The sequence below is a fragment of the Carassius carassius genome, chromosome 35 (assembly GCF_963082965.1).
Source record: "Carassius carassius chromosome 35, fCarCar2.1, whole genome shotgun sequence".
NCBI lineage: Eukaryota > Metazoa > Chordata > Actinopteri > Cypriniformes > Cyprinidae > Carassius > Carassius carassius.
The window spans coordinates 3,387,222-3,403,973 of NC_081789.1; the positions used below are offsets into that span (position 1 = coordinate 3,387,222).

General features: G+C 39.6%; 1 protein-coding gene across 1 annotated transcript in view; it reads right to left on the reverse strand.

Annotated features, from left to right (window-relative positions):
* Positions 1-16,752, reverse strand: part of adarb2 (adenosine deaminase RNA specific B2 (inactive)) — a 157,109-nt gene that overhangs the window by 47,494 nt on the left and 92,863 nt on the right. The window contains exons 2-3 of the mRNA XM_059524286.1: positions 5,928-6,014; positions 4,384-5,309 (exon numbers count right to left, since the gene is read on the reverse strand). Coding sequence (XP_059380269.1) covers positions 4,384-5,309; positions 5,928-6,014 — 1,013 coding nt within the window. The remainder of the gene's footprint in view (positions 1-4,383; positions 5,310-5,927; positions 6,015-16,752) is intronic.

Genomic DNA, 16,752 nt, shown 5'->3' on the forward strand with positions numbered 1-16,752 from the left:
ACAGCTATAAGTGAATTAAAACATCCTGCAAAGTTTTCAATCTAAAAGTGCAGGGTGTATAAAGTAATTGTCTTTCAAAAGAAAGAGGCGACTCTGAGTCATGAAAACGAGTCATTTTTAAAACAAATCTTTAGCTGTTTCATGGTGATGTCAAACTGAAACATTAGCATATTTATGCCAGCCCACTTGTTGAGTGCACAGACCCGGGAAAACTTGAACCTCTCCTTCCTAAAACCCCGTGGTGGATTCCTGTGGAGAAGACGCTGTGCTCTGCACTGTGAGGGGAAATCTTTTAGGGTATGTCAAAAAACTCCCAACCAATTCTCTCCTCCAACTTCAAAATCATCCTACATCCGGCAGAAGCACCAACCCCGTATTTACAAAGTAAACATGCAAGGATGGTCAAACACTCAAAAAAAAAAAAAAAATTAATAATAAAAAATAATAATAATTAAACAATGTAGGTTGGTTTTGAAGTTGGAGGAGAGAAGTGTTTTTAGACATACCCTGTGTTAAACCGTTGTACATCACAGAGCAAAACAAGACGAACAAAAAGCGTATAATTGTAAAAAAATTTAAGATAGTTTCGTTAAAGTTACGACTGATAAATTCTTTGCGAATATAGAAAGGGAGACGTGAACATCTTGGATGACATGGGGGTGAGTAAATTGTCAGGATATTTTTATTCTGAAAGTGGGGTAATTCTTTTAAAAACGGTTGCCGTCATGTACTCTGAAGCCTACTGTAGCATGCAAAATACGAATTTAGTTATGTGTATTGTGTTCGCTCCGTGCAGCTTGTAGGTCTCTCTCCAACAGTAGTATCTGTTCACTCACAATTGTCTAGAAATGTATGGATGAATAACAAATGTTTGTCTTTGTTATTACTTGCAGTTCTGATAAAGAATAGAGCAAACTGCAGTGCTTGATCAATACGTTTCTGCATTGGACTAACGCATATGTCATGGCTGTTTGGGTGTTTACTAATAGTTTACCACCGAGCTGTGGTCTAAGTAAAGTTGATGGGCATTCTGTTATTGACCTGCCCTGCACACAGAAGACCAATCATGACAGACTTCAGAATCAGTCACGCGAAGGAGGGGTTTGGCAAAATTAAACATTAAACGAATAGTTTGGTAGTCATTGAGCAAAACAGGGAAAAAAATAAATGCATATTTTAAGACAATTCAAGTTTTTTTTTGACCTTGCATGCATGTCAACCTGTTGTTGGGGACTCCCAAAACCAAAATATGAACCTTTTATTACCCATAATAGGGCACTTTAAATATCTGCTGCAACTGGAAGTCCAACCGTCTCACCTCACTCATGATTAGGCAGTGATTGATATTTAGCAGCATGCTGAGGTAATTTCTTCAGTCAAATACGCTGTGCTCCAAGGTTAACTATACTAGTGGCACGGTCAGAACCTGTACTGGCACCAGCGTCACCCTCTGCTCAGACTCTGATTTTTCCTGCCTTAGAAGGGTCTGTGCGTTGACTTGGCAACGCTGCAGATATTTGTGACTTCACTGAGAGATTAAGTGGCCAATCAACATAACCATGCACTGCAATCATTCTACCTTAAAATGTGGGCAGACTCCTGATGCCAAATCCGTTTGCCCTGCATTTATACTTCTGAAATCAGAGGAATCGTGATGAAAATGTGAAGCATGCAGTCATGCAGGGCACGGTTTTGCTAATTTCCTATGCGTCCTTTTAGCTGGGAATGAAGTTAGGAAAACACTGGAGGGACTGTGATCCCATGATTGATGGATATTTTTGGGGTGACTTAAGTCTTGCTTCGTACCTGGATCTCATATTACTGCTTCAATGTTATATTGACTTTCTCAGAGCATGCAGGTAAATCCCTGCAGGGAGTGTGTGTGTGTGTGCATGTGTGTGAGTGTCATTATTTAGAGATGTGAAGAGGCACAGGGATATGGGCAACAAGGCATGCAGCCTGGATGACGGTTCAATTTTTCATTTAAGAGGTGGAGGAGAAGGGTAGCCTGCAAGTTATTGTTCATATTTGCCTGGGGCATCACACTGCTATGGTCGGCTCTTCCTACGGAATATTCCATCTGTGCCAGAAATGCCTTCCACCCAGTCCTTCGGAGCCTCCCTGTCCTTCTATTCCACTCTAAAGGTGACCCTTATCTCAAATCACTCTTTCTGCCACTTTGTTGATCGCTTTCTTTCTTTACAGCTTGTTTCAATACAGCCTTAAAATCTCAAATCTGATTCTAAATTTTCCACAAACCCTCATAAATGGAAAGTTCTTGCATCAGGGTCAGAAGTTTCCAGAGGTTTGGGCAAAAATGCCTTAAATGTAAAAATCTGAATTTCAAAATTAATCTTTCTGCGTCTGTTCGATATATTTTATAAATTATATTCATTCATTCATTGCAATTCTAATTATATTCGAAGGACTGTAATGAAGTCATTTAAATAACTATATATATTTTTTTTCTTTATATTGATTTCGAGGTGATATGCTATTGTCAGATTTGCTAGAATTATCAAGCAACAATTTTTCTTTAAAATTAAACATATAAAGAAATACCAAAATATTCTGTTACATTAAGTGTTAAAAATGTGGATACAATTTTCTGAAGTTTTATGCAAAAATGATATTTCGTTATAGAAAAGCTGCAGGTACTAGTTGCTGCAATGAATGTTGTTAAAGGAAGTTGCTTCAGAAAGACAGAGAAAAACCTTGGGTCTTGAGAGCAGTGTGACAGCGGCAGAGCTGGCAGCGGTTGCTATCAGCAGGGCCCTGCGGCACAGGAAGACACCCTACAGGCAGTGGTTTGAGCGCCATCCAACCCTCAGATCTCCAGACTACTGAGAAATCGTCATACAAGCTCAAACACACATGCACAAACGCTGGTTCCACCGGCCAGATGATGCTGGATGATTTTGTGATGGAAACGAAGGAACATTTCTAATTACACATGCATGTTTCTGTCATCATTTCTAAGAGACTCAACAGCCAATGCCATAGTCTGACTTTCAAGAATTTCCACAAGGAAGTGCATTTCTGGAACTAAACTAGTGAGGCAAATCCTCTTATAAATCCTTTTAAAGAGCGTGGCGAACAGGAGAAAAGAGAAGTTTCTCTCCGGCAAACATGTGCATGTTGTTTGGCTGCTGTAGTAGGAGAGGAAAGACAACATTCTGCCTGTCGGCTCTGTGCAGGAAGGGGCTGAATACTAATACAGCACAAGAAACACACATACTGTAGGAGAGCTGATGCAGACATGCACACATATACATGTGCATACTTGAGGAGAGAAAAAGTCACAAACACCACACAATAAACTGATTAGCCATATACATCTGTGAGTTATTCTTAAAAACTAAGGAAACTCCATTAATTAATCATGGTTAAATTCTTGTAATGCGAGGTCATGAGTGGAATATAGCTTTTCGAAAATGGACCATTGTTCCATAATTAATTTATTTATAAGAATGATAAACAATTCTTCCAATAAGTAATATAATTAACCTATAGACTGTATGTACTATAGACTGTGTATGTACTGTATGACAATCAACATAGAAATGTGTTGCAATTAAAACAATATAATTAACTACAATATCACATAATTAAATTAAAATTTACTATTGATTGACATCACTATATGTTGATTAAATTTTGACTCTGTGTGGACACGCAAGGGATCAAAAAAATACATTTTAGCTCTCTAAGAAAAAAAAAACATTATTTCCCTAGTCTGATTGCTATTTACATATCTGACTAAATAACAGAAGAATGGGTCTGAGGATTGTTTGTCGATTTGCTCTGTGCTTTTTTCAATCTCCTTTGGGCAACAGATTGAATTAATGTTTATAGACACTGCCATGTCATACATGAGGAAACTAGAGATTGTGCAAAATAACAATACTTTTGCAATTTAGCTCTATAAACACATGGAAAGTAAAAAAAAAAAAAAAAAACTAATTTGCTGGCGCATCGGCTGTCTCTCTGGAGTCAGAGGTTTCCAAATGATAATTTGCCTCATTTACATCCTTTTTCCATCTGAATAGATCTGTGAATAGATTATGTTTACCTCTGGCCCTTTTGCTTTCCTAAGTACACACACATGTGTGTGTTTATACTAGATATGCCGTCCTGTCCTGCCCAAAGTAAATGTTAAAGCCGTGTGCTAACATAAAATGCTTCCACCTTTTGCTCTGCGATATAGCCTAACCTCCCCCCTATAATCCATCTGTACTGCCCCATGCCTCCCCAAACATTATCTCCTCCCTCTTAATTAAGTCTTGGCTGGCTGTTCTGTATCCCAGCATTCCTGCTGCTTTGGTTATTAAGGCCCGCCGTATGGAACGAGTGGCCTGCCAGCGACTGGACTGGCACACTCACCTGGGGCAAATGAGGGCATTTGATCCTACTGGGCCGGAGTCCCGCTCTCGCCTCAGGTGCCAGCATGAAGTTGAAGAGCGCCTGCAGGGCACACAGAGCCGCCTGCCTCTTCGCCTGCTTCTTACTGCGACCTGAGCCCTCGAATATCCTGCCATCCACTCGAACGGCCATGACGAAGCTGCGGTGTGCCCGTTTGCCCTGAACCCGCTCTGACAGGCAGGCGTATCTCAGACCGGGCCGCAGGTCATTGAGCAGGACGACCGGGCTGGGCTGGGTAGTGGGACCTGGAGGTGGGGGAAGACAGGGATCTCCTTGCCTTGCCTGCACCACCATCAAGTCCAATGTGTGGCGCAAACGGAGGGCGCTAGACAGCAACTCGCTCTCGGCAGAGCGGCAGCCATCAGGCTCGAAGCCTTTGAACAGCGTGTCTGGGAAGTCGGCCTGATCCGAGGTGAAGTCGGGCGTGGAGTTGTTCAGTCCGCCCATGGCCAAGTGAGCTTGCGAGGCATTGGGAAACTGGATGAAGGACTTCAGGGCCATCTCAGCTGCCTTCATCTTAGCCTTTTTCTTTGTAGGGCCTGTGCCCTCAAACGTGAGTCCGTTGACTTCCACAGCGATGGAAAAGAGAGGTGCGTGCACTGGTCCTGTCTGAGAGACCATCCGATACTGTAGACCCGGTCTAAGCTCGTTCAGCTGGACCAGAGCGTTCTTTGGTGCATCGGACCATGCCAGTTTCTTGCAGTACAGACGCAATTTGCGCAAATGTCCATTATTGTCCTCCTCCAAAGGTCGCTTTCTCTTGATGCCAGATGCCCCATCCCTGGGTGCATCAGACAGGAAGAGCGTTTGGCAGTCTGATGAAACAATAGCGCAATCTTCCAAATTTCCCGTGTTACGGTTCTCCTTGACCTCAGCACTGCTGGTGCCTAGGTTGGAAGAAGAAATTACATGTTATGATCAAGGCACTCAATGAGTGCTATCTTCTACACCCTTCTACTCAATCTCACATGATCCGATAAAAGTCATATACAAGTTGATATTACAAACTGTCATTACCATCCCCAAAGCAACAGTTCCATATGAGAAAAGCCTCCTCAACTTAACTGTTGCAAAAACCCAAAGACAAATCCTCTAAAATGGGGCATTATCTGGTAAATCACTCCATAATCCCACAAAATTGGCTTGGAGTCTAAACTTGAAGTGGGTACAAATCGTCTCCCCCATATACAATGCAAAGGAGAAGCCCTTTTGTAATGCAGGAGAGCAGAGGGTTATGAGATTTCAGTGTGTGAAAGTTTGATCACACATTAAAGCCTCTATTTCACACCCCAACTGTGTTGTGATGGAACCAAATGAAAATCATCTGTGAAAATAAACTTCAACACATGGATGCAAGCCTAAATTGTGAGAAAGGACCAAAATGTTGTTTTTGTTGTGCTGCCTGTCTCCAACTCTTCTAGCATACTGTATACTGTATATGTTCAAATCTAATTTAATGTTTTAATTTAATGAAAGGGTCTGTGTCAGTGATTATGCATACTTACTCAATGTGTCCTCATCTTCTGTGCAATTGGCTGCTGGGCTTATGTACTTGTAAGGGGCGATCAGTGTAGTCAACATGTTCATTTTCTCTGAAAGGTAAAAAGGAAAAGAACGTTTGTTTTAATAGATCACATACTATGATTTGTACACGCATACTTATTTCTTACAAAGTTATAAATAAAAAGATTGGAGTGATTTTTCAGCCTGAAATACATTTTGTGGCAATCAAATGAAAACACTATGTACAATGGGATTACACAGTTGCAATGCCTCAGTGTTTGCATACTTATATAGATTATGCTCTTGGTCTTAACGGTGGTGGAAACTGAGTTTCTGGTTGAGTTGCCGAGAAACCACAGTGTTCACAGCCCTCGTTTCCCTCTATAACCATGTGAGTGTGTGTGTTGTTAACACTACAGGTTCCTATTAGGGTCTCCGCTGGGCTCAACCCAGACTGTGGGGAATTGACAAAGCTGCCTGGACTCATAATTACATCCCACCTTTCTCAGCATCTCCTAATGATCAATAATTTTAATGGGCAGACAAAAAAAAGAAAAGAAAAAGGAAAAAAATAAGGCAGAGGTTTATGTGTGTATAGAAGAGAGACACTGAGTGAACAAAGTGAAATGTGTGTACTCGCATAGGCTACATGAAATGTAATGATTCAGAACAGGACATGTGATGTTTCTGATTCTGAATACTTCAGACAGGATAATAACTTATGCAAATTCTGATTAAACTTTTTTGCATTCTGTCCTCGTATGAGATCTTAAACTCCAATAACAATGGCCCTTCAAGAATAACCTTTTGAATGCAAGTACATTGATAATATTAAACAAACCATGCTAAAAGTTTCACTTCTATCAATAAACCTTCATCCAAAAAAAAAAAAAAAAAAAAAAATAGAATATCTGAAAATATTAATTTATCACACATTTCTCTTTTGTTTAAAACAGTTTGCATCAGTATTTTCCTATATGTCCTGTGTGTGCATGTCTGTCTGTCTCTATTTATATGGGCCCCTAGAGGCCCCCAGACTATTATAGAAATATGGGTGTGGAGTTATTTGACACAGTGTAATGTACTGGAGTTCCCCTTTCTAGGCACCAGAAAATGATAGAATAATAGGGGTGCATCATTTTGACAGAGATCCTGCATAGGGCCCCGTCATATCTAGAAATCTGCTAATTTATAGAAACATTGGAGTAAGCTGTTTTGACTAGGGGTATTGTAAAAAGGGACCCCAGACCTAGTTAAGCACCAGAATGTTATAGAATCATAAGAGTGGTTCATTTTGACTGAGGGTAGTGAACAGAGACTCTGTATGGGGACCCATAGATATCTGATTTTTAAAGAAACATGGCAGTGAGCTCTTTTGACCCCAGGAGGTGCACAGAGGTACTTGGGGGCCCCAAGTACCAGAAACATTGGGGTAGGTCATTCTGACTGAGGATGGTATACAGAGATCCTGCCATATCTGCCATGATTTTTGTAGAAAAACTGAAGTCATCTATTTTGACTCAGGACAGTGTATAGTGGAAACTGGGTGGCCCAGATGTATCTATTACCAGAATATTATAGAAATTTGGGGATTAGTCAAGGCAGTGTATATAAATCATGTTTGGGGCCTCAAAGGTCCCTAGAGGACAAATCTAGGCATCTGATTATCACCTGAATAGGGGATGAGCCCTTTCGACTGTGGAGAACAGCCTGTGGAGGCCCCTAGGGGCCCCAATCATACCTAGATTGCAGACAATCTGAGAGACATGGGAAAACATCGAACTCAGTATGCCACTTATTTTTTCAGAAAATCTACTTTGTTATCATTTTGTGGCCAGGGTTTCAATCACTTAAGTGAATCTGTTTGCAACGGTCAGGAAAGGTTTGCTGTCAACTCCACATCATAGCAGAGAAACAAAAAAAATTCCCCCACTTACTGCAAGTAGAATGAACTGAAGCCACTTAAATGATAGAGAGTGCAGTTTTGTAATGGCAACAAGATGCAATACAATAAGACAAAAAGGTCAATACAGTAACGTCCACCACGAATCGTCACGTGAGTGTCTAAGGCACGTGTCGGACACTACTGCCCCCAGTGACTGGCAATAACACAATCTATTAAAGTCTCACCTATCAGCCAGCCACATGAAATCCCTCTTGCTTGACTGAAACGTGACCAAGCCCTGGCAGCAGGGAATTTTGACAACTCGTAATGTGTTGAGTGTGATAAGGAGCAGGAATCCAATTATTTTGCTTTCCCAAGCAGTGGTCAAGAGATTCTCTCTCCCTCCCATCAGAAGTGTGGAGGATTTATAGGTCACATATAGCACAACCAAAGTGCTGAATGTCAGCACATAGCAGGGAAGATACGGTAGCGGCATTGTACGCTTCCTGTGTGTCACTTCCTGAATGATGGCTGAGGAGAACAGGCCATGAATAAGTGATGGGAGGTGTTATCACTGTCATCAACCAATCACAAAAGTGCTGAGACAGACTCTCATACCCGGAGCGATGATGTGGAGGTCTCTCGAAGTTCAGCGGTATCTAACGAGCACAGAGCTTTGCCTTCACTACAGAGTCATTGAAGGTTACACAGATGTGATGACACCAAGAATCAAAGGGAGCATACAGGAAATTAAATGTGGAGTCTGTTAATCTCACAAATGAGAACGAGAGTACAGTGTATACAGCTCAGTAAAGTACTTGATTTTGCCAACTATACATCTACTATAAATGGTATGGGTCAATGACATGGTGTCAGTTTAAATTCTAATTTCAGTTACACATAAAAAGAGTTTACAAATGAAATATACAGTATACACACACTTTTTGAAGGGTTCTGATAGTAAAAAACAAACACACCTATAGATCAACAACAGAAACAGAAGACAACAGACACAATCGCTGGAATCATGCTCAGTCAGCTGTCACCGCTGGATGTTTTGTCGTGTCACCCTCAAGCACTTTGACTCGCCTGTCTGTGAAGCCAAACAATATGAGCAACTAGCTGGAGCTCTTAAAACCAATCCATTACTGCTGCCATGTTGAGGAAGGATGAATCATTATTCTCTCTGAACTACGGCTGTCAAGATTTCAGGAGTCGAAATATCACCATTCTTACTACCAATTTCAAGACCGGAGCAAAAACTAGTATGTTATTCAAGATACTCGTACAAAGTTAAATATTAATATATGCAATACCAGTGAAAAGCTTGGATGTAAAACAAAAATTATAGTGACTTTTTATTCTTTTATTATGATTAATTTATAATTATTACTTTTTTTTTTTACCTGTTATACACTACCATTCAAAAGTTTTGGTTTAGAATTTTTTTAATAACTAAGCACCAGTAATAATTATTAATAATTGAGAACCATCATATTACAAGGATCTTGTGACAATAAAAACTGGACTGATGCTGTGATGGCTTGACTTAACTATCTTACAGTAGTCTACATATTAACATATTATACCATGATATATAACAATCAATATAATGTAGCTCTCTAGTATTTCTCGACTGGTAATTCTTTAGCATTGTCTTGGTACCAAAGTACTTTTGACATCGCTCCTCTGAACCAAAGAAAAAGGCAAATGTTTGGTCAGAACCAGAGGCCTGGCAGACTGCCATGTTGTCAGGAGACAGAGAAAAAGAGAGAAACGGTGTAAATTTAGAAGACGAGAGGGGCTTTGGTGCACCCTCCGCGGCTATCAGGAGCGTGCAGAGGTAATGAGCCAATCACATCTTCCCATGGCCCTCATAACCGTCAGGTCAGATGAGACACTAGAGACTCTATTCAAAAAGGCAGTGGGGAAATCATTGACTCTCTCTCCCACTCTTTATCTCTCTTCTCTTCCTTTCTTTCAATCACTCTTTCTGTCTAGGAGACCACCGATTAAACACTGGTGAAGTGGCAAATGAGGGAGGCCGCATTGTCTCGCCATCACGCTAGGAATCGGATTTCTGTCAGACCGCTCAACTGGAGCTTGGCAGAGACACCTTTTGTGTGTGCTAACCATCTATATATGTGTGTGTGTGTGTGTTTGGACTTGGCAAAAGTTTGAACACAAATTTGTCCCAAAAAGTTAGCTAAATCTGACAAAATCTCCCTTTGAAGACAACCAGTGTCATCCACATTAAGAAAAACTACAACCTAAAAATCACAAATGAAGCAAATAACAAACAATGGTCCTCAACCTTTTTGACTTGAAGCCCCCTTTTTTTTTCAAAACAATAATTCCAGACTATAATTTCTGGCTTTTCTGTGTTGTGGGTTCCAGGATCAGGCCGAGTGAGCAGACAGAGTGATATTTAGCACCTGATTAGTGCCAACAGAAGACATAGTGCACCAGCCATCTGTTTTACATGTGTTACTCTTTTCCATGCCAGGGACAGAGGTTTAGCACGCTAGCTGTTGCTAACGCCACGGTCCATGGGCACCAATCCTAATCGCCTGCCCACAACAGCTGTGGGCACAGACAAGCCATCCAACACCAAATTAAATTAACATTATGAGATCAGCTTTTGTGCTTATTGGCATTATGTGTCACAATGGAAGAGGAGGGAACTGGTGGGAGTGAGGATCAGTGATTGGTCAGGGTGGGCCAAAGATCGTAACAGTGGTTACAGGGCAGATTTAGTATGCAACTGTTCAAATGTTTGAGGCCAGTAAGATAAAAAAAATAAAATAAAAAAATGTAACACCTTAGTCAGCATGGATGGATTAAATTGATCAAAAGTGACAGTTAAAAATTCGTAAAAAATTATATATATCTTTTTTTCTGTTTGATATATTATTTGATAATAATCAGAAATTTTTCTTGAGCAGCTAATCTGCGTATAAGAATGATTCCTGAAGGACATAGTGACACTTAAGACTAGAGTAATGATGCTAAAAATTACTCCCATAGCATGAAGCAATCGGTCACGAGACACACAAGAGCCAATGACATTTCACAAACATGGTTGATGTAACGCTTCTTCTGGCGGCATTTTTTTAATTTGTGCACAGTCTGCACACACAGGATGAGCTTTATGGTGTACGGAGATGGTGAACGAGTCTATTGTTCTCACAAATCAATCGTTTTGTAGCGGAAGACTTTTAAATAAATTACGACTGTAGCTGTATCTTCCTATTAAATCTTGTGTTTTATTGACAGATGGTAGGTTTAGGGGCAGGGGATGGGTTTCATGCTCATAAATGTGTAAATAGTGTAATATAAAATTAAAACTGTTGTGACTGCTTACATTGAAACCAACATATATGCAATAATGGCAATATTGTTACCCAATATATAAGATTGTAATTTTTAGATTGTAATAATATTACTGTATTTACTGCATTTTGGATTAAATAATTGCAGGTTTGGTGAGCATTAATAACAATAAAGTCTATTTAATAAGAGTAATTAAAGGAACACAACCCAAAATGACCAATTTAATTGTTATTGGTCAGAAAGTAGAAAAGTCTTTATTAAACTATGGGTAGAACAATGTATCAAACATGGAAAGGGTTTTCCTTAATGTTTCCCGACAGACTAAATGTGGCACTGTGTTATAATGACTAAAATCACTGTATTATGCATGCCAGGCCAGTAGTTGGCAATGTCACTTTCTAAAAACACACTGCACTTTGCATTGTCAGGCCCCAAAAATGCTGTTGTTGTGTAAATTAAATGGCAAAAATGCATAAACATGCCTCCTAAATAATGATAGTTTTTAGTGCAAAAGAACTTGGAAAAACACTGTAAGATGACTTATAAAATTGTATTACAATGTGTATATTTATATATTATTATTATTATTACGTAAGACCCTTTAGCTGTGATTTTGGCTGTTTTGACGTGCAGACAAGACAGAGAGATCACTGTTAAACATCAAGGTTGCCATCCGTACTAAGATCTATTTCATGATAAGAGATCCCACACTGCATGTGTTGACATACCTCCTAAAACACTTCTTTTTAAACTCTTCTCCCGACTGTCAGAATGTCAGTTAGCTCATAATCTAACCACAAACACTCACGCTCATGTCATCATCACATGTGCAGTATACCACTCTACCAAGAAAAAACGTTTTGCTAGATTTATTGTAAAATACTTTTGGTGTAACAGAAACACTGCAAGAGACTAATTCTTGTTCAAAACCTAGCCTAAACGGTTAAAGTTTGATAAAGCTGTTAAAAACAGCTATGAAGTGTGACTTCCAGTGACGCATCCTTATGTTGTCAGCGGTGAGAAATATAAATAAAACCCTGTTTTATGATACAGGTCTGGATGGCCAAAATAAACTCTTTCTCTGTCCGGTCTTCCACCCTGGATGGTCGTGACGGCATGGCCAGTCAGGGCAAGATGAGACTGATCGCGTCTCCACGCCGCAGGCAGCTTCATCAGAAGGTGTCTAGGATTCATTCAGGGAGTGCTAGGGAGAAGGAAATTGGTATCCTTCTATAACTTCTATCGCTAGACATAGACACGTTCTCACAATTGAAATGCCCTCAAGCCAACCCTGACTGAAAAGTTCCATGGAAATCGAAGTTACCCAAGAGCTACAACTTCTATGAAGCTCAAGGCAGACAAGCTGAAAATCATAAAAACTTATAAAGTTAACAAAAAGTAGAAAAAAAAAACCGAAGCATGTGAGCATGTGCAAATTTAAATCACCAGCATATTTACACAAACTTTATGCACACAGACAGATACAACTACAACTGCACAGACTGTACAGTCAGCTCGTACATGCGGCTTAAAAATGTTTTGCTATTTTTTTTTGTCCACAAGGTGGCAACACTGGCCTGGGCCATTGTTTTACAGTACAAAAACTAAACAAAACAAAACCAGATGAACAGCCAAAATGAAAGAGGCGTCAATTCTCACTTCTGCACCTGCTTCATATGTCATACGTCATAACTTGACTTTTTTTCATGAACACACATACGCCAGCTTCCAGAAGCCAGCGATAATAGTTTAGAAAGTAAACTATGGGTTCCAGGATCAGGCCGAGTGAGCAGACCGAGTGATATTTAGCACCTGATTAGTGCCAACAGAAGACATGTGCTTTACATGTGTTACTCTTTTCCATGCCAGGGACATAGGTTTAGCACGCTAGCTGTTGCTAACGCCTCTGTCCATGGGCACCAATCATTAAATATGAATAAAATGGTTTATAAAAGTTTTAAATATAAATATGTCTGATGAAGAGCTTGTAGGCACAAAAACGTCATCTGCGGTAAGAACATTTATGGAAATATGGTTTTAAATATGGAAATTTTTCTTACCCAAACCTTTGCTTCACTTCCGAAGGCATTTATTAACACTGTGGAAATGTATGGATTACTTTTATGATGGATGGATAGGCTTTTTGGAGCTTCAAAAGCTTGGGCACCATTTACTGCCATTACATCATTGGGAAGAGCCAGGATATTATTTAATATAACTCCAATTGCATTTGTCTGAAAGAAGGCATACAGTATACACCTACTGTAAAATGGCTTGAGGGTGAATAAATTATGGAATGATTTAACTTTTGGGGTGAACTATTCATTTAAAACCAAAATAAACTACAGAGTCTGTACATTAAGCTGTTTGGATTGAATTACAGAAATATGCAGAGAGAAAAAAAAAGAATAAAAAAGGTGGACATCAATTCACCTTGTGGACACAGTAACAACAAATGTAGTACTGGACTCAGTGTAATATCCACCTCAGCTAACAACAGCCGTGTGTGTGAGTCAGCTGTGGACCCGCGGAGGCGTCGAACAGATGAACAGTTACACCGTCTGACAATGTTTGTTTTTAATCTGAGTCAAGTTCTCACACTCAATCCCTTCACCTCAGAGACTCGGCTCCATACATCACGCCGAATTATCAGATCTCCATCTTTTATTCTGTCTTCTCAACAAGCTTAGCCTCAGATCAACTGCATCTTCTTGTTTACTGTTTCTCTCTGTGTCATTCACAGGCCCCCACCCACCATACAACAATGATACGTTCTCACTCGCAAACCTTCTTCTCGCTTTTTCTTTTCCTGTCTAACACATCTCTCTCTGCAACGGCTTTCTCTCGTCAGCCTCCCCACCATCTCACATCTAACACTTCCCAGTTTGTCAACCATCCCATATAAGACAGGATCATCATACATTTAAAGGAAACATACATGTGTTCAGTATTTAAATGCTTACATCACACAGTACGTGCTTTATTACAGGGTTCCTTTATTTTTGTTTTTAAATGGTCCGTTGTCTCCTCACCTGGAATAAGTGTTATAAAGACAAGAAATGTCCCTTATTTTGCTAAAAATCAAATGAGTCAAGAGTGGTTTATTTCCCTATGCTGTAGTTGGCAGCACTATTCCCAGTGTTTCTGTCAGTCAATGTTTTCATTTATCAGTCCCTCTGCCCTCATTCTCTTCACATGCATTCTGCTCTTGTTTTCTCTTTATGTTGCAATAACCATCTGCATCTATTTCAGTTACCGTCAGCAAACATCCTTCTGTATGTTTACTTACAATGCCACAGATCTCTTCAAATATGGGCATTTTCATATCACACGGTGTAAAAATTATTCATCCAAGTTCTAAATTAAAGAGTATATTTTACATGTAAACACTATTTCAGTTTTTTTCCTTCAAAATTTCACATTTAATTAAATGTGTTACTTACCATTTCTTCATAACTGTTTGTGAAATTTACAAGCAATTTTTGAGTGAAAATTGTTTCTACATTATTTTTTTAGTCAGTTTTAATCCATCATAATTTAAAACCCATATGGATTTAATATTTACCTTTGATCCAAAATGTAATTCTTAAAATAAGACAAAAAACCCAATATATTAATTTACAAAACACCAGTAAAATAAGCTTAATACAGTTTGTCAAAGTGTATCAAAATTGTTTATATTCAAAAAGTATGACATTTTAACATTTTAATTTACTTAAGGTTACAGATTTAGAATTGATGTATTTCGGATAAATTAACTGATGAAATCAGCCTTAGCAAGACAAACAAGTTGGCCCTTTTATTCCAAATACGTTTGGAAAAATTTCCAAAGAATAATTTCCAATAAAATCCAATACAACATATGTGATGGGATGGAAATGACATTTGTTGATTCAGAAAAAATTAATTCTGTCATGGTTTTAAAAAATAAATAAACATTGACAGAATTCTCTTGTGATATTTGCATATGCACCATTGGACATTTATAATAGACTGGTGAGAGTGTGAAAAGCACCCAAAGCTGACAAAACTCCCTCATACATTCATGTCTGTCATTATCGCGTGAGCAGTAATTCCACTGTGTCCCATCTCTTTTGTTGGGGCTGGAATGAGTGGGCCGCTGGGCCCGCACTGGTCCAGATGGGGCGCGGTTCTTTCTTTTTTTTTTTCTGTTGGCTGTTCCGTACCACGGCACCCACCACATCTGTTATGCAGCGCAAAGCATCTTCTCACTAATTTGTTTGTCAGTACATATTGAAGGCACGATCTGTCATTCTGCCATGCTTTGGTTGCGCCGTGATGTCTGCAGACATGGCTAGTCATAAGTTTCAGATGCCAGTCGCCAGGGACCTGTTCAGTTATGGCCCTCTGAGTGGAGAAAATGAAAGGGGAAAAACAGAGAAAACTAAAAAAAGTACTTCATAAAGGAGCCTCCTGTACATCATTCCCAGAGTGCAATAGCCCAGTTTAGCTAGACAACAAGAGAGAAGGCTTCTGTGATATTAGAGACAATTTAAAAATAAGCCGGTTAATGCTCTGATCAGATTAATTTCATAATGGCTACTATTAATATGCTCAGAGAAGACGCCTGACCTCTTTACAACCCCTTTTCAACCATTAAAAGACAGAATGTTTAAAGAATGATAACTGCAATGCTGCTGCATTTCGGATGACAAAAACATTGACTGCGAGTGTGTTTGTACGTGTGTGTGTGTTGTGTGTGTGTGTTTAGGGCACAGATAAAGTCTTTAAACAGTCGCTCGCTCAGCCCTTTACTGCCTCTCTCCAGCCCGGCTCCTGTTTTCCAATGCTTTTCCAAATCCCAGAGCAAAATTGCGATGAATGCAAACTGACAGTTCATAATATCCCATTTCCAATCGCATGCAGTGCGCTAAGTGCGTTTCTGAGTCAATTAAAAGAAGTGTTTGATGTTGATACTTTGAGACTTTCAAATTACGGGGCAGCCCATATATGCGGGTGGATGTGGCTTCATGCACAAGACACCGATAAAGACCAGAGACACTGGGAGACTCAATGTCTTGAATCAAAAGCAAGAGGTTTTAAAACAACACTTCATTAATTAACCCTCTTTAAACTTTTAGTACAGTCATGGCCAAAAGTTTTGAGAATTACATAAATATTAGTTTTCAAAAAGTTTGCTGCTAAACTGCTTTTAGATCTTTGTTTCAGTTGTTTCTGTGATGTACTGAAATATAATTACAAGCACTTCATACGTTTCTAAGGCTTTTATCGACAATTACATGACATTTATGCAAAGAGTCAGTATTTGCAGTGTTGGCCCTTCTTTTTCAGGAGCTCTGCAATTCGACTGGGCATGCTCTCAATCAACTTCTGGGCCAAATCCTGACTGATAGCAACCCATTCTTTTATAATCACTTCTTGGAGTTTGTCAGAATTAGTGGGTTTTTGTTTGTCCACCCGCCTCTTGAGGATTGACCACAAGTTCTCAATGGGATTAAGATCTGGGGAGTTTCCAGGCCATGGACCCAAAATTTCAACATTCTGGTCCCCGAGCCACTTAGTTATCACTTTTGCCTTATGGCACGGTGCTCCATCGTGCTGGAAAATGCATTGTTCTTCACCAAACT